The following is a 25,697-nucleotide window of genomic DNA, read 5'->3' on the forward strand; positions in this document are numbered from 1 at the left end:
GTATTACTTCTCTCAAATATCTGGCTCCGATTCCAATTTCTGTCTCACACTTTGGGTTTTTATAGCCAGTTATCTTTGGGATACCTGTGTGAAACAACTCTGGTTGTACTCTACTACCAACTTTTGCCACATGCATTCCTTCATGTTGAATGGCATCATCCAGCAATTTCTCCTATTCCCTAACTTCCCGTACCTGATGATCATATCTGAATTATCATCTCTCTCTTCAAGCCACATATCAGAAGTCTTATTGTTTAAAGAAATTCTAGGCCAGGTGCAGTGGCTCACGCCTGTAATCCCACCACTTTGAGAGGCTGAGGTGGCAGATCACCTGAGGTCAGGAGTTTGAGAGCAGCCTGGCCAACGTGGTGAAACCCCGTCTCTACTAAAAAAATACAAAAATTAGCCGGGCCAGGTGGCGGGCATCTGTAATCCCAGCTACTTGGGAGGCTGAGGCAGGAGAATCCCTTGAACCTGGGAGGCAGAGGCTGCAGTGAGCTGAGATCATGCCATTGCACTCCAACCTGGGTGACAAGAGTGAAACTCCGTCTCAAAAAAAAAAAATTTTTTTTTAGAAAAATCTATAGATTTTAAGGTCCTAAACACTCCATAGCAAAAAAAATAGTGTGTATATTTAGTTGGTTGAGGCACTTCTTTCTAATCGTGAAAAGTTGAGCCACTGTATGCCACTATAGTGCTGAGCCACTAGTTATTTTTGCACATTAACAAGTGAAGCCCTAGTTTAACTCTAAAAATTACCATGTAGAACTTACTTATACTTTCAAATAAATTTACATGAATTTACTTAATATATTAAAATGCCACTTAAGTAATTCCATAAACTATGGCTCAGCAGTCCATCTTTCCTTGAGAGTGGCCCTGGTTAATCTTTTTTTTTTTTTTTTTTTTTTGAGACTGTCTCTCGCTCTGTGCCCAGGCTGGAGTGCAGTGGTGCAATCTCGGCTCACTGCAAGCTCTGCCTCCCGGGTTCACGCCATTCTCCTGCCTCAGCCTTCCAAGTAGCTGGGACTACAGGTGCCCGCCACCATGCCTGGCTAATGTTTTGTATTTTTAGTGGAGACGGGGTTTCACTGTCTTAGCCAGGATGGTCTCGATCTCCTGACCTCATGATGCTGGGATTACAGGCGTGAGTCACCGCACCCGGCCTGGTTAATCTTTATGTTAATTTTTTTCCAAGACTCTTGGGTTTTACAATTAGAGGTTCAGTTAATCATTAAACTTTATCATTGTTAGCATGTAGATAGCTTTATATTACTTGTACCAACAAAACTTAATTTTTGACACATCTCTAATAACATCACTTTTCTGTTTTGGAAGATCAAAGCCATCGGCCAGACAGAGTTGAATGCAAGCAATCCAGAAGAAGTGTTACAGCTGGCAGCGCAGAGAAGGAAAAAAAAGTTTCTCCAAGCAATGGCAAAACTTTACTTTTAAGCAGTTAAATTTTTTTAACTTTTATTTTTTAAACAATGAGCTAAAAATAAACAGTATTAAAAGGTTAAGTTTATATAATACATATGTACACAATTAGTGGTGTTTTCTTTTCAGACAAAATACTGAAACAAATATTAGTTTAAAAACAAACTATACAGAAGACTTCATACCATAACAATAGCTTAAATTTATAATTTCTTCAAAGGGAGAAGAGATTCACATATCTGACAACAAACTAGCAATCTAGTTTTCTAATTAAATCTACTTTATGATGCTGGATTTTTTTTTTTTAAAGCTAATTTAAAATATTTAGAAATAGCTAGCCTATGTACAGCAAGTTTTTGTGTCTTTTTTTAATAAATAGATTTCTAGGAGTCAGTATATATTTGATACTCTTCCTTAAGAAAATAGAAGTTTAGGTCAAGTGTTCAGCTTTATCACTTTGACACTGTCCTTATCTCACAATGGAGGAATTTAGAAAGGACCTTAACAATTTTACAAACATAAATAAAGCCTTAGTCACACTAAATTTAAAAAAAAAAAATTCCTTAGGGATATCTTAGAGTAATAAAGTGACTTCCTCATATAAATAGTTTGAAAGGGTACTTAAGTTTTTCACCCAAATTGTGATATACAAAAAGGTTATTACCAAGCAACCTACATGTCAATAAAGCCCCAGTTAGGAAGGAGCCACAGCATTTATCTTGTTTATAATTTCTTTGGTACTCCCACTGTTTAGAGCACAGGTTGAACACCATGTTCATCTAAGCCTTATTAGTTAAAAAATGTGTTATGGCAAGGCAAATAAACTAGTTTAAAAAACATTAAATTTCACCATTTGTAGAAATTCAAGTTTTATAATAGCTTGCTATAGCAGCTATAGATAAATTAGTCACCTTATTACAAAACTAAACTTTTGTAAACAAGTTTAATTTTCAAGAACCAAATTGCACTAGTCAAGAGTATAGGAATTTTGAGAATCTAACAACTAGATTCAAAGTACATATCACTTAGTATATACCCTTTAAGGTAGCACTTACCCAGTCGAAAACTCCAATGATAAAATTCCTAGTTTATCAAGATAAACATAGTAACACTGGATTAAAGGAGAAACATTGCTATGGTATAGACTGTGGTTGGCTTCTATCCAGTAACCTTGGGAATGAACACATCTTTGTAAACAAGTCCTGCTGTTTCTTTAACAGCTAACATAGGAAATAATTAAATGTATTCTTTAGTGCCAATTGTAAGTTTTAAAATCAAAGAATGGCAGTGTAACTTATGAATTGGCTAGGACAATCAATCACAGCACTATTTTCCTGTAAAACTTTAGTAGTTCAGTGATACCAGTTCTACCCAATACTTGGTGAATTCCAACTTGTTTGCTTAGTTATCTTCTTTAGTGTTTTCCTGGTGGTTTTTCGGTGCTCTTCGGTGGTGTCATGATGCCTCCATTGCACACTGGTGACAACTGTCCCCCTTTTCTGAAGGTGTTTATGTAATTTACTTCTTCCTATACATGGGAAGAAATCATAGTCAAACCAGACTTCTGGGTACTTATTTGAGATTATTTAGGTCTAATTTTAATAGTCTTTTTATGTCTTTGCAAGTGTGAAGGGTCATATTCTGAAAGTTTCTGTAACATGTTATATATATTTTTAACTCTTATTTAGACTGTTGGCATTGATCTTGAGACACTTCACAAATCTTGCTTTGATTTCAAAGTAATTTTATTAACTTTTCTACATTTTGAAATCAGTGTGCCCATTAGAACTTTCTTTCCCCTGATCATCTTATGTAACTGCCTGAAGGAGAACTCTATTCCTACCATCAGTTTCAGTTACTTACTAGATTCAGATAGCAAAGCCAAAAAACTCACAAAAAAACATACCAGCATAGCCAAATAATTTGTATGTGTCTGGATATTATGTCTGTCTTCCATAGGAATCTTCTTAAAAGTCTTCAGCTTCACTGGACTAGTACTTTTTACTACATTGACAAAAGGTACCATCCAATCTACACATTCTGAAATACTGTCCCAGTCCAAACCTAGATAGAAAAAAGTTAGAAAAGCATGAAGGTTGTACATCAGAAACTATCTTATATATGCCTGATGTACTTGGTACTGGTTTTGAGACAGTTATTTTAAAAAGAAACCAAAACAAATCATAACCAAAAAGTTTAGTATGTCAGAACAGATTATCACTCTCAAACTATTTACATGACTATGTTGAAGGGAAAAGGGACTTCAGAACTTCTTAACCAGTACCTTCTACATGTGAAATTGAAATGGTCAAATCCCAAAGAACTCTTAAAGCAGAACTATAATGTTGATTCGTTTCAACTGTATTTAAATTCCATTTGGTCTTTTTGTTTGTAGATACACATTCAGGATTGGAAAGTACTTCTAACAGAAAGGTAATCACTGAGCAGCTAATTTTTTTTTTTTTTTTTTGCCAAAGTTTTAAATTCATGTTTAGCAGAATGTTAAAGTTCAGAGACTATAGTCCCATTAGTAGTTGTGAAAAGGTAAGAAGACAACAAATAGAGAGTCTTACCTGAGGCTTTCTTAACCACTTCAATGGAGGTAAAATGGCACAAGGCGGCAGCAGTCAGTATTCTGTACTGGAACTCTAATGAATCAATGGCTAGAATACACAGATCTAAAAGCTAACAAAGGAAAAACAAAAGTACAAGCAATTTAGGAGACGGATGAGTACTAAATGTCTCTTGCTAAAACTTTAAGGGACCTAGAGATAAGCCACCAACCTGAAGGAAGTAGACAAGGAAGGACCGTTGCAGTACAATGTGACATGTACTAGCAGGAAGGGCACCTAAATCCAGATTGGAAAAGATAGTGATGGCCTCAAATTGCCATAAATGAGTCTTATAAAGTAGCCAGGAAGATTGGGAGGCAGAGAATGTTCTAGGTATAGGAACATCACTTGAAATTCAGTTCATAGTTCAGAACTCCTAAGGTGAAAAATATGAAATAAGCAAGGAGTACCTTTCCTCCTTTTCTTATCAAGAAAGATGAGGGGTGGTGGCTAGAGAGAGGCATGGCCTAGATTGGATCACAAAGGGTCTTTAAGAAGTCAGAACTTTATAGGCTGATTCTTGAAGCTACTGGAAGATTTTTAAATCAAGAAAGTTCCATTTTAAGAAAGGTACCTTAGAATGCAGTAAAACAGACTAGAAGAAAACCTGTTTATTAAGCAGTGAGAGTAGTTAAAAGGCTGTATAATCTAGGCAATAAGAGCTGAACAAGTAGCAGTGGAATGGTATAGTGTAAAAGGACTTCTCACACATTTGAGAAGATACTTGTGCAGCGGAATTAAATTTCAATTCTGTTTGTCCTCATTGGTCCAGAAAGTAAGAGAAATGGGAGAAGAGTTGGGAATTGGAAGTGAAATATTACTGTTATATACCTCTAGAAACTCTACATTGTTTATTGGCTTATCAAAGATTTACCCTATCAGAAGGGTATAGCTGCCTAGGACAATCTGGGATGCTAAGAATTCTGGATGAAAAAATTAAGCTTTTAAGCTTTTAATAAAAGGTTTTATAAACCAATTCCAGTATACTTAGTGGTTATCCAATTTGAGTATTCATAATGTGCTAGATGTAAGCACCATTGCCCACAAATTTTAACCTAGGTGACTTAATATTCATCCGCAAATGTCTTCCATATGTTGAATTTTTCACTTCCCACACAGAATAAGAATGTAGATTTTCTTCACTTTTGTTATATGACAGATACAGCAGCCTTAAGCTTACTTACGAGAAGTAAGCAAGAAAGAATGGGATCTCCTTTTTTTTTTTTTTTTTTTAAATTTGAGATAGAGTCTCACTCTGTTGCTCAGGCTGGAGTGCAGTGGTGTGATGTCGGCTCACTGCAACCTCCACCTCCCAGGTTCAAGCGATTCTCTTGCCTCAGCCTCCCAAGTAACACGTTGGCTAGGCTGGTCTCAAACTCCTGACCTCAAGTGATCTGCTTGCCTCATCTGCCCAAAGTGCTGGGATTACAGACCTGAGCCACACCGCCCAGCCAGATCCTCCTCCTCCTCATCTAATTACTTACTTTGTTAAATATGCTAGCCTGGAAAAGTTTACTTTGAATTTATGTTCTAAAAAATTTTTTTAACAAAGTAATTTTAATTCTGATATTTAACTTGATAGGTACTCTGTGTATCCAAATGTAAAGACATCATACAGAATAATTCTGTTCCATTATAAAGCTTAAACACAACTAGCTAAAAAATGCTTTTCCCCTTTATATCAAAAAAGATACTTTAGTTTGGACTCCTAAAGAATGAAAGTACTCAGAAAAGTGTAAGGACTTTGTTTTCTAGAAACATTAAGCAACATAAACGTTGGGGACAGAACTTTATGCATCAAAAGTTTTGTTCTAGAATTAAGGAGTGAAGTCAATGTCATTATTTTGTGATAGGGCCTATTTAAGACTATATACTAAAACCTGTAATTAATAATAATATTACCATTGAATCAATAAAAATGTCAGTACCTGAGCTATTTGAATGAATGTTTCCTGAGAATACTGAGGTAGAAGAACTTTAGGAGCATCTTTAAGAGCATCAACTTGGAGAAAGAGATTTAGCCAGGAGATGATTGTTACAGGACAAAGTTCCCATTTTAAAGCCTGTTAACAAAATTTAAAAATGCCTGTTAATGAATGTAGACACATATATCACGTTATATAGTAGAGTTTAGAGGTTAAGTAAATTCCCCATCCAACCATAACCATTGTCAATATTTTGATGCATTAACGTCTTAGAACTGGATCCTAATACCTCAGTTTTGACTTTTTACATTGTAGTATTTGAGATTCAATCATAACTACTTATGTTACTTAGTAACATGGTTTCTTTTTTGCAACTAGGAAAATATAATTATTACCTTTAATATAATGAGTTCCATCCTTAAGATATCCTCTTCACTGCAAGCACCATCAGTGACGTAAGCAAACTCTTGGAGTTTAGGAGCGTAGATTTCCTTTAAATTGTAATTTTTTTATTGAGTACAATTGAGATAGAAATTAATTACAAATGTTCCTCAGTTTACAATGGGGTTACATCCCAATAAACCAAAATATTGTTTAAGTAGAAAGTACATTTTTATTTTCTTGGAGAAATAAGCAAAAATTTAAAAAGTATATTGTCTTTCTTTTCTTTTTTTTTTTTGAGGCAGAGTCTCACTCTGTCACTCAGGCTGGAGTGCAGTGGTGCAGTCTCGGCTCACTGCACCTTCCACCTTCCAGGCTCAAGTGATTCTTGTGTCTCAGCCTCCCCAGTAGCTGGGATTACAGGTGTGTGCCACTATGCCCAGCTATTTTTTGTATTTTCAGTAGAGAGAGGGTTTCACCATGTAGGCCAGGTTGGTCTCGAACTCCTGACTGCAAATGATTTGCCCGCCTCGGCCTCCCAAAGTGCTGGGATTAACCACCACACCTGGCCAGAAAGTGTACTTTCAACTTACGGTATTTTCAACCTATGCAGACATAGCCCTGTTGTATGTCAAGGGGCATAATGAATGCAGGTTGTTTTCAACCATCATAAAGTCAAAACATTGTAGGTCAAACCATGGTAAGTAGGGGACCATCTATATACAAATCACACACAAGCTTCAGATTTAAGGACAGCTTCACTAAGTAAATGTAAATCTCAGTAAAATAATTCTGTAGTCAAACTTAGTAAGACATTTTCATATCTAGGTATCTAGTAACTATATTGATTATCAAGACTTCTTTTCATAGAATTGACTTTGAATTTTCATTAACACAACTAGAATATCTTATGTCATTTCAGTTAAAGAACAACCAAACTTGTTTTAAGATTGCCTGATACATTGGTCAGATCAAAAGGAGACACCCTGCTGGGTGCAGTGCAGCAGCTCACACGTATAATCCCAGCACTTCGGGAGGTCGAGGTAGGAGAATCATCTGAGCCCAGGAATTTAAGATCAGCGTGAGCAACAAAGAGAAACACTGTCTCTACAAGAAAAAATAGCCAGGCATGGTGGTGCATCCCTGTAGTCTCAGCTATTCCAGAGGCTGAGGTGAGAGGATCGCTGTAGCCTGGGAGGTCGAGGCTGTACTGAGGTGTGATAGTGCCACTGCATCCAGCCTGTGTGACAGCAAGACCGTGTCTCAAAAAACAAAAGCAAAGCACCAAACAAATAAGGTCTAGAAACTAAAAACATTTCCTTTACCCTAGTACAAAAATATGGTTAGTCAAAAAATACTTCATGCAGTTTGGCTAACAGGTCTGTTTTAGCACTCCAGAGAAGAATTAGAATCATCAAAGGATTAGGTGTCTCCCACATAGGAGAACAGGCTAAAAGATCAGGATTTCGGTCTAGAAAGTTGTCTAAAACAGTATAATTTCAAGTAAGGATAGACTGAACACAAGTTTATGTGCCAAATTCAGCAGAATTTGGGGATGGCTCTTAAAGCTCAAAAGACATTTAAAAGAAAAAGGAAAACACTTAAAAAATTAATATATGATCACAATCTCTCTTCTCTCAAAATGATACCAGCTATAAAAGTCTTAGGTGAAAGTATTGATGATATCCATCACGTATTAAGGAAAGTAAATTGAGCTTATGCGAAGGAAAATCTTAAGAAAGGAGTTGCCTTCTATCATGGCAGCACCATCAGATACAAAAATATTAGGCTGGCCAGGCACGGTGGCTCATACCTGTAGTCCCAGCACATTGGGAGGCCAAGGCGGGTGGATCGCCTGAGTCAGGAGTTCAAGACCAGCCTGGCCAACATGGTGAAACCCCATCTCTACTAAAAATACAAAAATCAGCTGGGCGTGGTGGCAAGCGCCTGTAATCCCAGGTACTCAGGAGGCTGAGGCAGGAGAACCACTTGAACCCGGGAGGCAGAGGTTGTAGTGAACCCAGATCATCCCATTACACTCCAGCCTGGGTGAAGAGTGAGACTTTGTCTCAAAAAAAAAAAAAAAGGCTGGATAAACCATTATTCTAACCCAACACAGTATTCATTTCATTTCATTTTATTAGCTGTTTAGTTTTCAAAGGTCATTCTGTTTAATACAAATGCTATAATTATGTATATAAATAGAGCATCAATATGTTTCGTTTGGCAGAATGAGCCATGGGACATTTCACTTAGATACTAATCCCAGAATCTAAACCAGAGATTTATAATAAGGCTCAGACATTACAGAGGGAGCTATGATAATTTATCATTTATCCCTGTGATAATGTTCAGAAAATGTACTGAGAAACAAAAACATTCACTTTTCTAAGGAGTTAATATAAGACATAGTATTCTTTGGGATTAATACGTTGATTAAAAAAAAAGTTTGGGATAAATATATCTAAGGATAAACTTTGAGAACTTACCTCAAGTTTGGAAGCAATGAATAATGAGGTAATTCCAATGAGTTGAAGCATATTTTTATTTATATCCTTTTGTGTCAACATAAATCTATCAAAAAAGTCTTGTGCAAGATAAAATGTTTCCCTATGAAGTGTGTATACTTCACATACCTAGAGAAGAATCCAAACATTTAAATATTATCCTCTGAATTTCTCAAATTAGAAAGTCATCTCTCAGCATATCAGATTTTAAAATATGTTTAAGCCAAACTGATAGCAAAGCTAAGATAGGAAAGGAAAAAAAGAAACTAACATGTGTTATTAGGATAAACAAATCTATTACTATCCACATTTACTAGTTTTATCGTTTTTCTTACCTCATTTATTTTTCATATTTTACTGCACTGGTTAAAAATTATCGAAGGATACTGAACGTTTAACATTGGTCATAAAATCTTATCCCTTGTTTCTGACTTTAATAGGAATTGCCCTGATGTTTCACTATTGTTAATAATAATAAATAGTATCTGTCATTTCCACACTTTTAGGAAAAGCTTTTAATTCTCACAGTAACTCCTTAAGTAGGTACCATTATCCCCATTTTGGAGGTGAGGAAATAGAGATATATACCAGAGTTTTTTTTTTTTTTTTTTTTTTTGGAGACAGGGTCTCGCTTTGTCACCCAGGCTGGAGTGCAGTGGCTCACTGCAACTTCTGCCTCCCAGCTTCAGGTGATTCTCCTACCTCAGCCTCCTGAGTAGCTGAGATTACAGGTATGTGCCACCATGCCCAGCTAATTTTTTGTATTTTTAGTAGAGATGGGATTTTGCCATGTTGGCCAGGCTGGTCTCGAACTCCTGGCTTCAACTGATCTGCCTGCCTCAGCCTCCCAAAATGCTGACATTACAGGTATAAGGCACCACACCTGGCCACCTGAGTCTAATAATAAGTTAAGAAAATCTCATTTGCTGGCCGAGTGCGATGGCTCACACCTGTAATCCCAGCACTTTGGGAGACCAAGGCGGGCAGATCACTTGAGGTCAGCAGTTCAAGACCAGCCTGGCCAATGTGGTAAAACCCCGTGTCTATTAAAAATACAAAATAAAGACAGGTGTGGTGGCCCGCGCCTGTAATCCCAGCTACTTAGGTGGCTGAGGCACAAGAGTCACTTGAACCCAGGATGCAGAGGTTGCAGTGAGCCGAGATTGTGCCATTGTACTCGAGCCTGGGCGACCACAGCGAGGCTCCACCTCAAAAAAAAAAAAAAAAGAATGTCGAATTTCAAAAAATGTCTTTTGCATCTATTGAGATCTTAGCATTTTTCTCATTTACTGTTAAGGTAATAAATGAATAGATTTTCAAATGTTGAATCAAGTTTGCATTCCTAGACTGAAGAATATACTAAGACAGAGTTTAACACTGCCGGATTTGATATATTCTGTATGCTGTTCCATACATAATCGTATTTAGGAAAAAAAGGAATAAATTGAATAGGATAACCACTGGATGAATATCGGTATAACAAAAAGGAAAAAAATTAAAAATTAACGTAATTATGCTTAGGTTGATTCCATGATCACTAGACACTCAGAAAAAGTCAAAACCCAATGCCTTCTTGTGCCCACAATTAAAATACAATCTTTCCTTCTAGTCAGAATAAGGAAAAAGATGACCTGATGCAAAAGGACAACATGGTATAGTCTTAAAAACTGTTCTGATAGCTTCTGAGATCTATTCTGCCATGTGCTACTCCTCCAAAAAGTCTATGGTCTTTTTCCCTTAGAATGCTTCATCTCTGTCTTAAAGACAGACTACAGAGTAAATATCCAAGAGTTGGGGGAAAAATCAGTTTGTCATCAACGTAAGTAATCATTTCCTCAATAATAATTTTAGAGACTTTTTTAGAGCTATTATCCAGAGAAAGGGAATGGACCTAAATAAGAGAGAAAATTCTGGCACAAATCTATAGGGGCTTCAGGATCACTATTCCTTCAAATTAATGGTATATTTCAGAAAAGAATAGAAGAATATAATAAAGAGAAGGTACCTGGACTACAGAGGGCTTAGAGCTTCCAGGTATCCATAATCTCATTACGGTTTAGGATATAGAAATCAGGATTCCTCATCATCAGTTGATTTTGTTAATACAGAAAAAGACTTCAGAGGGCCCTGAAGCCTAGTTCTAGTTCTTCATTTTGTATAGCATAATTCAAAACCTAATCAACTATACATTCCATTCACCTTGAGTATCTGTGGCACCTAGAAAGTGGCTGGTACATAGCAGTACCCACAGATAACACGAATTCTGGATTGAGTTTAGTTATATGTAGTAGGTTTGTCATTTTATAGAGTCACTTTCCACTTTGGGTACCATCAACTACAGTAAGTACCTCAAAGAAGACAGCTTCCTGGGGATGAACAATAAACTCTGGAGAGTACATGGAAAGCATATTTACAGCTAAATATTTTTCCATCATACAGAGACAAAGGAAATTTGTATTGGTGTAACATACCTCTAAAAGCCAGTCTAGAAGTATGGACCTCATCTGTGGTTCCAAGTCAGAATGCAGAACTTCAAAATGTTTTTCATGAACATATCTGCTCTCCTTTTTTAACATGTTTAGCCAGACTTCTTTTGAACATCCCCAGCTATGGAAAGAGAGGGGAAAAAACATAATTTTTTTTTTTTTTTGAGACAGAGTCTCACTCTGTGGCCCAGGCTAGAGTGCAGCGGCACAATCTTGGCTCACCGTAATCTCCACCTCCCGGGTTCGAGTGATTATTGTGCCTCAGCCTCCCAAGTATTTGGGAGTTATAGGTGCCTGCCACCAAGCCTGGCTAGTTTTTGTATTTTTAGTAGAGATGGGGTTTCACCATGTTGGCTGGGCTGGTCTCAAACTCCTGACCTCAAGTGATCCACCTGCCTCAGCCACTCAAAAGTGCTGGGATTACAGGTGTGACCCACCATGCCCAGCTAAAAACCATAATTTAAATTGTGCAATCCATGTAACATACAAATTCTGTTTCACATAGATAAAATTCAACTTTCAGACACTGAAATGCAACTTTTTTTTTTTTTTTTTTGGAGACGGAGTCTTGCTCTGTTGCCCAGGCTGGAGTGCAGTGGCTGGATCTCAGCTCACTGCAAGCTCCGCCTCCTGGGCTTACGCCATTCTCCTGCCTCAGCCTCCCGAATAGCTGGGACTACAGGCGCCCGCCACCTCACCCGGCTAGCTTTTTGTATTTTTTTTTAGTAGAGACGGGGTTTCAACGTATTAGCCAGGATGGTCTCGATCTCCTGACCTTGTGATCCGCCTCCCAAAGTGCTGGGATTACAGGGTTGAGCCACCGTGCCCGGCCTGAAATGCAACTTTTAATTAGAACTTGGAAGAAGCTCTTAGAGTAAATTAGAAAAAAAACTTCTACCTTAATTTTTGGAAACCATTTCCTTTGCATGAATAAATAAAGCCTGAAATAACAGTGGGAACCTGGACTATGATCATCCAAACTTGCAAAGGTAGTGCTTTCTAGTCCCACTTATTTATACTTTACAAAGGTTGCTGATAAAAGATAACCATGTTGCTTTTCCCCTAAGTGGTCTGAGGTAATCTGTGAAAATGGTTGGCTATTCACTTGACCTGGAAAACCCCAAAAAATCATGCAACTCAAGAGGTTCAAATCTTTGTGTTCACTGTAAGAACACTCGTGAAACTGCCCAGGCTATCAAGGGTATGCATATATGAAAAACCACGAAGTGGCCAGGCATGGTGGCTCACACCTGTAATCCCTGCACTTTGGGAGGCCGAGGTGGGTGGATCACCTAAGGTCAGGAGTTCGAGACCAGCCTGGCCAACATGGTGAAACACCATCTCTACTAAAAACACAAAAAATTAGCTGGGTGTGGTGGCATGCCTGTAATCCCAGCTACTCAGGAGGCTGAGGCAGGAGAATCACTTGAACCTGGGAGGTGGAGGTAGCGAGATCACACCATTGCAGTCCAGCCTGGGCGACAACAGCAAAGCTCCGTCTCCAAAAAAAAAAAGAAAAGAAACACCATGAAGTATTTTTAAAATGTCACTTTACAGAAACAGCATGTACCATTCTGACATTACAATGGTGGAGTTGGTAGGTGTGCCGAGGCCAAGCAGTGGGACTGGACACAAGGTTGGTGGTCCAAAGAGTGCTGAATGTTTGCCGCACATGCTTAAAAATGCAGAGAGTAATGCTGAACTTAAGAGTTTAGATGTAGAGTCTCCGGTCATTGAGCATCTCCAAGTGAACAAAGTACCTATGATTTGCCAACGGACCTACAGAGCTCATGGATTAACTCATACATGATCTCTCCCTGCCGCATCGAAATGATCTTTAGTGAAAAGGAACAAATTGTTCTTACACCAGAAGAGGAGGCTGCCCAGAAGAAAAAGATATCCCAGAAGAAACAAAAACTTACGGCACAGAAGTAAATTCAGCGTTAAAATAAATGCAATTAAAAGTGAAAAAGAAAAGTTTTCTCAAGGGCAATACAAAAATTTAAATACGTAAAGCATGTGATCACAGTCAAGAAGTCTCAATCACCTCTAAATAGATCATCTATAGCAGGATCACCTATGGGGTGGGTAAGGTGGGACAGAGTCCAGGGAAAGGGGGATTGGTGAGTTTAAGTGTCTGATTCCATTAAATTCCTTATTAAGGCCAATCATAATACACTACATGTTTTGTATAAGCTGTACCTTTAGTATACTCATGGACTAGAAAAAAGAAGTATAGACCTTACTAAGTTTGGTAAGAAATAGGGTTGATACATCTATTGAAAAAGCTTCCTTTGGGTTGAAGCTACAAGAAACAAGAATAAAAATTTTAAAGGAAAAAGCGGTACATGAAAAAATGTTTCTATCTTAACAAAAAACTAATTCAGTCCTGTTGAATCTTTATAGTACTCAGCAAGCAAATGAAAATAATTTTATGGAATCAGTGTTTTAAATACCTGTATCATTTGCACTACTCTCAGATAAAATGACATATGTTTAAATATTAGTAAAGAAAACAATTTTTACGAGTTTTTCTATTTTATGATAGCAAAGACAAAATAGTGCCACGTATTAAATCAGCACAACTTTATATCTTTGAAATAAAATTACTGAAATTTTTCTTACCTTAAATCAGGCAAAGGTGAAGGATTAATAAAAAGATTTTTAAATCTGTAATTTGTAAATCTGGAGAAATCACTTGTTCCTATTTCTTTGTGAGGTGTTTCAATGATAATGCAAGGACTGATCCCCCCAGATAATACAGGTGGCCAACAATTCTGTCATTAAAAATAAAGAAGAATATCAATTTGTGCAAGGAAAACCTTAGTTTTTATAATGGATCTTTTATAAATGAAAGCTAATATGTCTAAAGAATTGTAATTTTAGCTAACATAGATGGCAATATAGCTAATTTGACATTCATATTTTATAAACAAGCCATATAACTCACGTTGATTTTTATAGAGTAACAGGATGTTTTAGACAACAAAATGCAATTCTGGTAATAGAAGACACTAGGTGTTGAAGGAGGCAGTAATAACAAAATGCATCCGTAGTCTAAAATACTAATCACTTTCAAGATCACAGAATCGCAGTTCTCTGTATCTAGCAATAGTAGCAGGGACCTTTTTTTTTTTTTTTTTTCCAAATAGCTCTTTTTAAAACAAGTGTGCTCTGATACTTTTGAATATTTGAAGGCAAAACCTTAAAAATGGAATCAATTACTTAAAGGATCCTTTTCCCAATAATGCTGGTTTCAAAGGCAATCACTATCTCCAAAGTGTTTTCTGTAAAACACATAGGAAGAAGAGGTACCAAAGGGCTGCGTGCCAGGCTGTCAATGATCTCACATCCTATTTATGCCCAAGAAGCAGCTATTAGGACCGTCTACTAGAGTCTGCGAGGGAACAAAGAGCAGTATATTGGACAGATTAGGCGGGCCCTGGTGCACCAGGCAGTTCCAAGAGGGAGGGATTTACAAAAAGGAACCAGCTGCTTGAAGACACTTACTCTGCAGCTGTAGTAGGATTCGGGCACATAGAAACCACCCAAAGATAAGCGCCTTCCTGCTGACCTCTAGGGGCATTAAAAGTAAAAGTGTCAGAGGAATCTATTGGAAAGCAATAAACACATAATTCTATTCTTATTCGTCTATCCTCCATTTTCCCCCCAAACCCACCCAGTCCAGTTCTGCATTACCCTAATTTCATACTGATGTTTCTTGGTGACCTCCTCTCTTCTTTTTTTGACATCCTGGAAAATAGAAAAGACTATTGGTAAACTGAAGTCCCAGCATGGCATTTCGTTCCTCCCTCTTTCTCCTTAAATCACCTGGGTTGTTTTCCTCTTCTTGGCCTGGATTATCTGGACTTCTTGGGGTGATTCCGTCTGGCTGGGCTGGGGCTGCTGCTTAGCTTGTAAACGGCTACTGTGGTGAATTTTTAAAAAGGAAGTGTAATTAGTAAGTTAAAGGCGGCAACTAATTTGAAACATGTCTCTAAGACAGATGTTACCTTCGTCTTGACATTCTCTTCTTTCAGGTGTGTAAAACCTCTGAAGGGGGGAGAGGAAAAGCCGCAGTCAAGTACATTGTCATTCACATTCTCCAAGTGCTGATTTGGAGGTGAAAGCTCAGTCCCTCCGAAGGGGGCCTGGGCCGTGTGACCCTGCCATCTTCTGTGCTATGTTAGCTAGCTCGTGGTAATTCATTTTGGATACACGCCTGCATTTTCTTAACTGAATGTACAGCCGGGGCGCGGGTGTCCAAAAATTTACCAAGCACTCCTGGCACCTTGAACGCGTAGGGAGGCACATCTTCCTTAAACGGGTTTTTCTGGGTCCTCCACCCTCTCCCCCGTACACCGGGAGTGGGGCTTGGGTAGCGCCCCCGCGTCCCGCCTCCCATCCTGGACGAGCGCGGAGAGGGGGTTGTGGAGGCAAAAGGCTGTGGAGAAGCCGGTTCCGCGCCAATTTGGAGAGCGGCGGTGGCGGGGAAGCAGGGGGCGGAGGAACCGAGACTGGTGTCACGGCCTTCAGTCTCCTTTCCCTCCTTCCCGGTCCCGCAGCCCTACCGCCGCTCGGAGAGGCGCCGGGACCCCAACTCCAGATGGGAAGCGGGGGGCGGGGGGGAGGGCAGGAAAAGGAGCTAAAGAAAGGGGAGACTGGGCTGGCCAGGAACTTTTCTCCCCATGGAGGGGACCCGGCCTCCCATTCTCTCTCCCACGGGATAGCTCCCTAAATGAGGGTGGGATAGAGAAGCCCCTAGAATGAGGGGCGGCTCTCCATGCCCTGCCGCTTCCCGGCCCCCTGCCAAGATTCCTGACAGGGACGGAACGCGGGCACCCATGACCCCCAGCCGTCTAGTTCTCAGCCCTCCCGTTTTTCCTCCCTGAGGCTCCCGCCTGTGGTAAGGGATCGGCCCAACTGGGCTTTCTTTCCTCCCGCATCCCCCCTTCGCGCAGCACCTCCTCACCGCCAGACCCGCTACCGCTCGGCTCAGCTGGCGCCGGCGCCAACACAATATATAGGCCGGGCCGGGCCCGCCCCACACGCATGCGCCTCAGACTGACACCTCCGGACAGCGCGCTCCCCTCTCCCGCCCGTCCGCCCGCGCGCCCGCGCGCCGCGCCCTGCTTTCAGTGCGCGCCCGCCACCCGGAGCGGCTGTGGGGTGCATTCTCCCGGGCCTTCGGCCTGCGTCCACCGCGCTCCACGGCGCGGCCAGCGGCGGCAGGGAAACTCTCAGGGGCTCCTTCTCCGCGGCTGGCCTCCCCACCGCCCGGCTCCCGCATCTCCCGCCAGTTTGCTCTTGCTCCCTCCCACTGCATTTCGGGGGTATCAGGCCGCAGCTCAGCCCGGGCGCATAACAGGGCGACGTGACTCGGGCGACTATAGGGTGGCTGGGAAGTGACCGTCCTGGGGCGCGCCCTAGCTGTCCCGCCAAGGCCTCAGGGAACCCGGGTCTTTCCTGAGCGACGCGGGGACCCGAGGGCCCGCCCCTCGGGGAGGAGAGAAGCGTTGGCTGAAGAGCTGGCCAATGGGAAGCGCGGGCGGCAGCACAACGTGGAGTGGCTGCAGAATGTAAACATCGCTCAGTAGCGCGCAGAGCCACCTGCGGCTCTGCGCTCCTCAGTCCCGGCCCGCAACCACTCAGAGCCCGCTCCGCCAGCCCTGCGCTGCACACTCAGGGAAGGCATCTCCAGCCCGCCTACCCAGGTATGTATCAACCCTGTTTTCCGGCTCCCTGCTCCCCCTACCGGGTTTCTCTCCCCATGGGTGGGTCGCTCCCTCAGCCCGCCGCCCTGCCCCTGCAGTGGCCTCCAGCTGCCACCCCGCAGTCCCCGCGCAGGAAACGCTCGCGCCACGCCGCGCCCTCCCTTGCTCCCTCTCTAGTCCCCACCTCCAATTCCGGGGTCCCCGAGGGTAAAACCCCTCTTCGGAGCGGAGCCCGAGAACGGCATTATCCCTCCCCATGAGCGCGGTGGTCCCCGGGGACATGGCCGGGTGGGAAGAACGGTCGTCACCACGTGCAGGCCCCGGGCCTGCCTGCCGCGCCCCGCCCCGCCGCCGCCGCCGCCAGCGCGCCCTGCGGAGCCCGCGCGAGCCGGCAGCGCGGGAGGGCGCCGTTCGCGCCCGAGCGCTGTTGGGAGGAGGCGGGCCCGACGCTCTTCCTTTACCGTTCCCGGAGTGTTTAAACTTAGGGGTCCCTTCGCTGCCTCTATGAATGCCCCCACAACTAGCGCACCCCAAAACTGCACATCATCAAGTCAGACTTGCGGCGGGTATTCCGCAAAGAGGTTTTGCGGCGGGAGCAGCGAGGCGGGGAACAGATCTGGGAACAAAGATCCCCCGGGTGGAGGAGCAGTGCGAAGCCCTCTCGGAGACCCGCGGCAGCTCGGGCGGGCCACGTCTGCCCTGGCCCTGAGCGAGCGGGAGGGCGAGCGGGCCGCGCCGGGGAGACTGAGCTGCGCGGGCGGGAGCCCTTCCCGAGATGCACCGGGAGGCGGCGCCCGGCGACCCCGGCTCCCGCCCGGTCTTTTGTGCTGCGCCGCTGGAGCGCGCTTGAGGCCCGGGAAATAGCCGCCGCCGGACGGTCGCTTTGGGGCGGGCGAAGTCCTTTTCCACACTTTTTCCATTCTTCGTCTCGTGACGCCGACAAAGTAATTGTTTCTCTCCCTAATTTACCTGTAAGAGCTTTGCCCAAGGTGACAGCATCAGGAGAAGTTCATGCCTTGTCAGTCCCGAGAAACTTTCTGCCATTTCTAACGATTAGGATGGCTCTGGGCGGTGCAGAAGTTGCCTCCTTTTTGCAGTCACTCAAAACGCAGTTGCCGGTATAGCTAGCTTAAAGGTCCAACAGCATGATGTCAAGAAAAGGGGTCAGGGGTCTCCCAACAAGCGTCACCTGATAGTGAGCAGAACTGGTGGCCCTTGTGGTTGAATTTGATTAAATGTACTGAGAACCAGTATGTCGAGCGACGTTTGTGGGATTCATCTTTGAATGATGAATGTATGCTCAGTACTGAGTTAACTAGTAAATTGGTTTTAAAAGACACTACTCTTATAAATGTCCTTTGCCATACTCTTGGCTATTATGTGAACAGAATACAATCATAGTAAGGGAGAAATTAGAAAATTCCAAGACTTCTTTGTGTGGAGAGGAATAGAGTGAATTCTCCCATATTACAGGTACCTGGTCAGTAGACAAGTGGGTCTGTTAAAAAAAAGAGAAAATAAAGGGCGGGGGGCGGGTATGTTTGTTTTTAGCTTGCTTTTTTCCTACTTATCCGTTTTAAAATTCACCTAAAGTATTTTCCCCTATTGTACATGTAAAGTTAAAACACCATGGTAAATAAACTGTTGGCCTCTACCATGCTTCTTTGGGGTAACTGTTTTGATTGCTCCGACATTCATTTTCAGGAGGAAAAAACCCCAGAAGATTTTTGGAGGCACAGGCTTAAAAAAAAAAAAATTCAGGCTTAGCCCACCCATTTCTTTATTCTGTACATTTTCTTTAGTATATCTCCTCTGTCGAAGCTTCACAGATCCTTTTCTCTGTGCTACAGTTATGCTCATCTTACAGGACAAAAATTAAATGTCTTTTATTTCCAACTAGGCCTCGGAAATTGTTTTGTTCACCTTTTTATAGCCAGTATTCAGCAGTTCAAAGGCATAAATAGTAAGATTTGGGTAAATGCTGGTTTGAATTATGTGTAGGATATCCCATTACAAAACTTTAAGTCTCTAGGTTACCATGATGGATGATAGATGGATGGTGGAATTATTCCCAGTAAATATCAGACTCTTAAAAACATTAATAGACTCTATTTTTTAGAACAGTTTTAAAGAAAAATTGATCAGGTGGAACAGGACTTGCATATACCCACTCCCGTCTCCCGCCCACCACACATGCACAGTTTCCCCTGTTATTGACATCTTATAGTATGGCACATTTATTACCCTATGATGTGTTTGCTATTAATGAATCAATGTCGATGTGTTATTATTAACTAAAGTCCATACTTTATTCCAGTGTCTTTAGTTTTTACCTAATATCTTTTTACTGCTCTAGGATCTTATCCAGGATAACCATAACATTTAGATGTCATGTCTTAGGTTCCTCTTGGCCATGGCAGTTTCTCAGACTTTTCTTGTTTTGATGACCTTGACAGTTTTGAGGAGTGCTGGTCAAGTATTTTGTAGACTAACCATGAGACAAAAACATCAGATGAATTCCAGTAGAGGAGTTGACTGGGGTTATGGGTTTGGGGAGGAAGATTATAGAGATAAAGTACCATTTCCATCACATCATACTAAGAGTTCATACCGACATCATGATTTATTACTATTGATGTTGATCTTGATCACCTGGCTGAGGTAATGTTTGTCAGGTTTCTCCGTTGTAAAATTATTCTTTTTCCTCCCTTTCCATACTGTGCTCTTTGGAAGGAAGTCACTGTGTGCAGCCCACACCTAAGGAGTGAGGAGTGATCTTTTTTAGGGTGAAGTATCTGTATTATTTTAATTTATTCTGCATTAGAGATTTGTCTCTTCTTCCCCATTCATTAACTTAGTCATTTATTCCTATCAGTATGCACTCATGGATATTCATTTTATAATTTGAATTATAATTCAATAATACTTTTATCTTGTTGGTTAGATTGTTCAAAACTTTCACCAAGGTATTTTTCACATGGTTTTATTGTCATGAGACTCATTTGAAGCTAAGCAAAAATGAATGGTGCTTAATGATAATCAGTATTTCTCACGTAACAAGAAAGGAATAAAACATTTTCTTCCCATTTAATGAAACTTGCTTATCCTTCATGCTTATCTAAAACATACCTAAAGGAAAAAAACACTTTGTATTTTAGTAGAGATGAGGTTTCACCATGTTGGTCAGGCTGGCCTTGAACTCCTGACCTCAAATCATCTGCCCGCCTCGGCCTCCCAAAGTGCTGGGATTACAGGCAGGAGCCACTGCACCTGGCCAATTTTTAAAATTAGAATCAGGTGAGGTGCAGTTTTAAAAACAATTTTATTGTTAAAATACATTTTACTATAAGATAGTTTTGACTTCACATACTATGTGGAAGGGTCATTGGGACCTCTAGATGTCCACAGAACACACTTTGAGAACTGCATAGATAGTTGCCCAAACCAGAATCCTGGGAGTGAACTTAGTCATTCCTTTCTTCTTTTTTTCTGAGCTCCATAATCATAGTTAATATTTCCTGGGTAAGATAGTGTGCTAGACTGTACCCCAAGCCTTCACATACTATTCACTCCTTCAGTCTTCTACCAACACTATGAGACAGGTGCTAGTGACTATCATTCCTGGTTTATAAATGAGGAAGCTGAGGCACAAGTGTAGTTTGCCCAAGATCCACAGTAGAGTCTAACTCCAGCTCTCCTGTGCTGTGCTGCCTCCATTTATCACCAAATTCCTTTCTGTTCTGTTTCCAAGTCATTTCCGTATTCATGCTTTATTTCCCTCTGCCTTATTTCAGGACACCATTCTCTCTTCAGTGCAATACTCTTCTAACTGGTTTTCCTGACATGCATTGCCCCTTGCCGTCTGCCTTCCAACCTATTGCCAAACTGCCCTTCCAAAGCACAGATGCCACTCCTTAAAACCTTTCTATGCCTCCAGTTGGATTAACAGTCAAACCCCAAAACTTAAACACACAAGACCTCTTGCGCCCAGGAGATCCCCCTACATGGAGCTCTCCACATCCCCTGCCCTTCTTACCTTGGGACCTTTGCACCTGCACCTAATTCTCCCCACCTCCATTGCCTTTCCCCAGCTAGATCCCATTTATTCATTAATACTCAAACACTGCCTTTTCTAGAAAGTTGTCTTGCCCTGTTCTGAAGTAGGACTTTCCTTTATACCATCTGTTCTCCAACTTATGCTTGCCTCTACCCCTGCTTGTGTCTGCCAGGCTGTAGGGAGCCCCTGAGGGCAGGGGCTGTCACTTTCAGGGCTGGCCTGCGGCCTGGTGGACCCCAGCCCTCTTTGTGGAATAAATAGAGGGGAGGGGGCAGAAGTGTGCTCTTGGGGTGGCCCTTGGAACCTAACTCCAGGAAACACTTCCTTGAAAGAGCTTCGCAGCTGGCACCTTGGAGGGCTCAGCAGGGTGGCAGCAGAGCACTGCCTCTGCTCCTGAGCTCTGAGTACACCAGAGGCACCAGGGAGTCTAGGCAGATGAGCCTCTGGCTCTGCTAGTGCTGCGCTTGGCTGCCACCTCAGAGGGAGGGCCCTTAAGAAGGAAGGCATTGTAGATTGTGAGACATAGACAGCACACCTCAGAGATGGTCAGTTCAGCTCCTTCATGATTCCTGAAACTCCACAGTGAGGAGAGAGAACAGAAAAGTTGGGCAGTGATGGAAATCCAGAAGCTCTGGGAGGTTGGAATAGGTGGGAGGGCACAGAGTGCTCTGGCCGGGGCCCTGCTCTCCACTGAGGAGGATGTGGAAGTCACCAAGAAACACTGTTCTCTGTCCCCAGAGCTTGAGTTCTGTTGGACTGGGGAACAGAGGATAAATGTGGAATGGATAACTATTGTTAAGCATGATGCAAAAGAAAAGATGATATGGCGGAGGGGACTGCAGGGGCGGGGAGTGATCTGGGGAGGACTCACAGAGGAGGTGACATTTTATTTAGTTCAATCATTAATTCAACAACACTAGGGCACAGTGAAGCTAACAATTCCTGCCCTTTAGAGCTTAAATCTAGTGTAAGGGAGGGGGAATGTCATAGAAACTAATAAATATGTCAGATAGTAATAAGAACTAAGATGAAAAATAGGAGCAGGGTAACAGATAACAGGAGATGCTATGTTAGCTCTTCAGGGAAGGTCTCCTGGTGAGACATTTGAGCAGAGAACTATGAAGAGAGAATAAGCCGTGCAGATAGGAAGGAAGAACTTCCTAAGCAGAGGAACAGAAAGCCCGGAGGACCTTGGCATATTTAGTGCACAAGGAATTTCGTATGGCTGGAATGTAGTGAGCAAGGGGGTGATGGAAGGAGATGCAGTGGGAGAGAATGTTTTAAAAGCATCCAGCTGGCTGCTTTGTGAAGCATAGACTCCAGCAGGGGAAAAGAGTAGAAGCAGGGAGACTGGATAGGAGATGGGTGCAATGCAGGGAAGGGGATGGTTTGTGGGAGCAGGCTGGGTGGTGGAAATGGGGAGAAGCACACAAAGGATATACGCTGAAAGTAGAGCTGTGCTGATGGATAGATTGAGGCGACAGAGACAAGTAAAAGACAAGCAACTAGATGGGTGAATGGCTGTCACTCAGAGGAACAGCTGTGGGGTAGGACAGAATCAGGAGTTGGTTTTGGACAGGTTAAATGTTTTAAAATTTCCTCTACATTTTATTGTTATTATTTTGAGACAGAATCTTGCCCTGTCACCCAGGCTGGAGTGCAGTGGTGAGATCTCAGCTCACTGCAACCTCCACCTCCCAGGTTCAAGCGATTCTCATGCCTCAGCCTCCCAAGTAGATCATATTACAGGCATGCCATCACCATGACTGGCTAAGTTTTTTTGTTTTTTTTTTTTGTATTTTTTGTAGAGTCAGGGTTTCGCCATGTTGACCAGGCTGGTCTTCAACTCCTGGCCTCAAGTGATCCGCTGGCCTCAGCCTCCCAAAGTGCTGGGATTGCAGGCGTAAGCCACTGTGCCCAGCCTATTACGAAAAATTTTAAACATCCAGCAAATTTGAAAGGATTTTATAATGAATACCCATATGCCATACTACCTACATTCCACTATCAACATCCACTATGCTTACTTCAACACAGATCTCTCCATCTATCCATCCATGATTCCATCTTATTTTCTGGTGCATTTCAAAAAAAAAAAACAAACAAAAAAACAGGATATATCAGTACACATCTCCCTAAGTACTTTAGCATGCATAGCATTAGCAGTTCAATATGAAATGTATAGCCTGGGCGTGGTGGCTCCCACCTGTAATCCCAGCACTTTGAGAGGCCAAGGCAGGTGGATCACTTGAGACCAGGAGTTCAAAACCAGCCTGGCCAACATGGTGAAACCCTATCTAAAAAACAAAAATTAGCTCAGCATGGTGACCCACCCATGCCTGTAATTCCAGTCACTCCGGAAGCTAAGGCACAAGAATTGTTTGAACCCAGGAGGTGGACATTGCAGTGAGCCCAGATCATGCCATTGCACTCCAGCCTGGGTGACAGAGTGAGGCCCTGTCTCAAAAAAAGAAAAAGAAAAGATAAATCTTAGGTATATAATCTTAATAAATAGACTTGTGGAACCCAAACTCTTGTTAGGTTGTGGAACATTACCATCACAGTGTTTTTGAATTTCATTCATGTTGTTGCATGTATCAGTACTTTGCTCCTTTTTATTGCTTAGTATTCCATTGTATGGATATATGCTATACTTTGTTATTTTTAAATTATTAGCTATTGTGAATAAAGGCATTGTGAACATTCTTGTATGTCCACAAGGAAGCCTTTTTATGGACATACATACATTTTTTTTTTTTTTTTTTTTTTTTTTTTGAGATGGAGTCTCACTCTGTCACCCAGGCTAGAGTTCAGGGGCACCACGTCAACTCACTGCAACCTCCCTCTCCTGGGTTCAAGCAATTCTCCTGCCTCAGCCTCCCTAGTAGTTGGGATTACAGGCACCTACCACCACGCCCAGCTAATTTTTATATTTTTAGTAGAGACTACTAAATGGGGTTTCACAATGTTGGCCAGGCTGGTCTTGAACTCCTGACATCAGGTGATCCGCCCGCCTTGGCCTCTCAAAGTGCTGGAATTACAGGCGTGAGCCACCGTGCCCAGCCCGTGTTCATTTCTTTTGAACATATACCTAAGAGTGGAATTGTGAGGTCACAGGCTAGGTATATATTTTATTTTGAGAACTAATAGGGGCTGGGTGCAGTGGCTCACACCTATAATCCCAGCACTTTGGGAAGTGGAGATGGGAGGATTGCTTGAGCCTAAGAGTTCGAGACCACCCTGGGCAACCCTCGCTCCACAAAAAATAAAGAAGTTAGCTGGGTGTGGCGTTGTGCCCCTGTGGCCCTAACTACTCAGGAGGCTGAGGTGGGAGGATCACTTGAGCCCAGGAGGTCGAGGCTGCAGTGAGCTGAGATTGCACCACTGCACTCTAGCCTGGGCAACAGAGAGAGACCCTGTCTGGAAAAAAACAAAGAAAACAACAACAAAACCGGCATAGTTACAATGAAGTACAGCCATGTGTATCAACCAGGATAAATCTCAGAAACAATGTTTTTCAAAAACAAAAGCAAATTATAGGTCGTGTTCAATTTGATAAATGGTATCATATTGAAATTTGAAAGCATGTGATACAAATTACATGTAGTTGTAGATACATACTTATGCAGTAATAGCATAAAAGCATGCTTCACCAAAGTAGTCATCAATTTCAGGACAGTGGCACCTTGGGTGGGGGGAGGTGATGAATGAGATCACAGGGGTTTATAATAGACTTCGGCTATATCTGTAGCATTTGTATTTCCTTAAAAGCATCTGAAACAAGTAGGGTAAAATGTTAATAGTTAATAAACTGAGTGATGGATGCACAGAGATTAATCTCTACTTTTTGGTTCTGTTATTTGGTAACTTGTTAGTTTTTAGGGTGCTGTTTCTGAACTATTTACTCACTACCCCCAACCCCCATCCACCCTGCAACCCCTAATTCTGTAGGTAATTGAGGCTGGGCTGAATCAGGATGTGTGGGGCGGACAGCACTGTCTTTTCCCACTCTTGTGACTCCCTCTTCTTAGAGACCCAGGGCAGAGCACCTCTGCCCTGCTCCTGGCTCCCTAGCCCTGAGATAACTTCCAGGCCTTCCTTCCCCTCTTGGTTCCTAAATCTAGGTCTGTGAACTGGGACAAGCTGTCCTTCCAATCCCAGTTCCAAACCTTGCTTAACATTGAACCTTGAACCATGTTTTAAAATAATTTGTTCTGTTCCATTGTTTTTCTTCAGAGACTGTAACTTTATGCAGTTTCATTTGCCTATCACTTCTCTAATGATTTTAAGTTTCTATATTTTACTTAATTCTGTTATGTCTTCCACAGTATCTTTCACAGTAGTGTCTCTTCTCCCTTGTGTTCCTTGTAATTTGTTTTTTTTTTTTTTTTTTCTGCAGTGTTTCTGTATTTCTGTCCCATTTCTTTCCTAAAGCAGTTTTTAATCTGCTGGCTCCTTTTTCGTGCCCTCCTGTGGTTTGTCACCTTCTGCTGCCTGACCACCCCTTCCTTGAGTTCTTTATTTCTGCTTTGTCATCTTCCTACATAACTGTCATTGCCTTATTACATTTTGTTT

The 25,697-nt window shown here is 42.0% G+C and overlaps 3 protein-coding genes across 7 annotated transcripts in view; 2 read left to right on the top strand and 1 right to left on the bottom strand.

The window, feature by feature from the left end:
• INTS8 (integrator complex subunit 8) overlaps positions 1 to 1,711 on the top strand; it is a 57,089-nt gene extending 55,378 nt beyond the window's left edge. The window contains exon 27 of the mRNA XM_025393379.1: positions 1,339 to 1,711. Coding sequence (XP_025249164.1) covers positions 1,339 to 1,455 — 117 coding nt within the window. The 3' untranslated portion in view covers positions 1,456 to 1,711. The remainder of the gene's footprint in view (positions 1 to 1,338) is intronic.
• Positions 1,445 to 17,822, bottom strand: CCNE2 (cyclin E2). Of its 3 annotated transcripts, none has more exons than XM_025393380.1 (12): positions 16,324 to 16,401; positions 15,365 to 15,404; positions 15,183 to 15,279; positions 15,051 to 15,104; positions 13,977 to 14,128; positions 11,337 to 11,472; positions 8,848 to 8,994; positions 6,373 to 6,468; positions 5,981 to 6,115; positions 4,014 to 4,125; positions 3,347 to 3,504; positions 1,445 to 2,968 (listed from the first exon to the last, which is right to left on the bottom strand). In XM_025393380.1, exons 2-12 carry the CDS (start codon positions 15,376 to 15,378, stop codon positions 2,855 to 2,857), a joined length of 1,215 nt encoding a protein of 404 aa, XP_025249165.1. In that variant the 5' UTR covers positions 15,379 to 15,404; positions 16,324 to 16,401; the 3' UTR covers positions 1,445 to 2,854. The 3 variants fall into 3 exon arrangements, with proteins under 3 accessions (XP_025249165.1, XP_025249166.1, XP_025249167.1); XM_025393381.1 differs by lacking the exon at positions 16,324 to 16,401 and adding an exon at positions 17,595 to 17,822 and having other exon boundaries at positions 1,460 to 2,968; XM_025393382.1 differs by having other exon boundaries at positions 2,866 to 2,990; positions 3,345 to 3,504.
• The window catches only part of NDUFAF6 (NADH:ubiquinone oxidoreductase complex assembly factor 6), a 165,202-nt gene continuing 156,410 nt past the window's right edge, over positions 16,906 to 25,697 (top strand). For all 3 annotated transcript variants that reach the window (XM_025393385.1, XM_025393396.1, XM_025393386.1), the window contains exon 1: positions 16,906 to 17,065. The gene's annotated coding sequence lies outside the window, so the exon portion shown is untranslated. The remainder of the gene's footprint in view (positions 17,066 to 25,697) is intronic.

The sequence above is a fragment of the Theropithecus gelada genome, chromosome 8 (assembly GCF_003255815.1).
Source record: "Theropithecus gelada isolate Dixy chromosome 8, Tgel_1.0, whole genome shotgun sequence".
NCBI classification, from domain to species: Eukaryota; Metazoa; Chordata; class Mammalia; order Primates; family Cercopithecidae; genus Theropithecus; species Theropithecus gelada.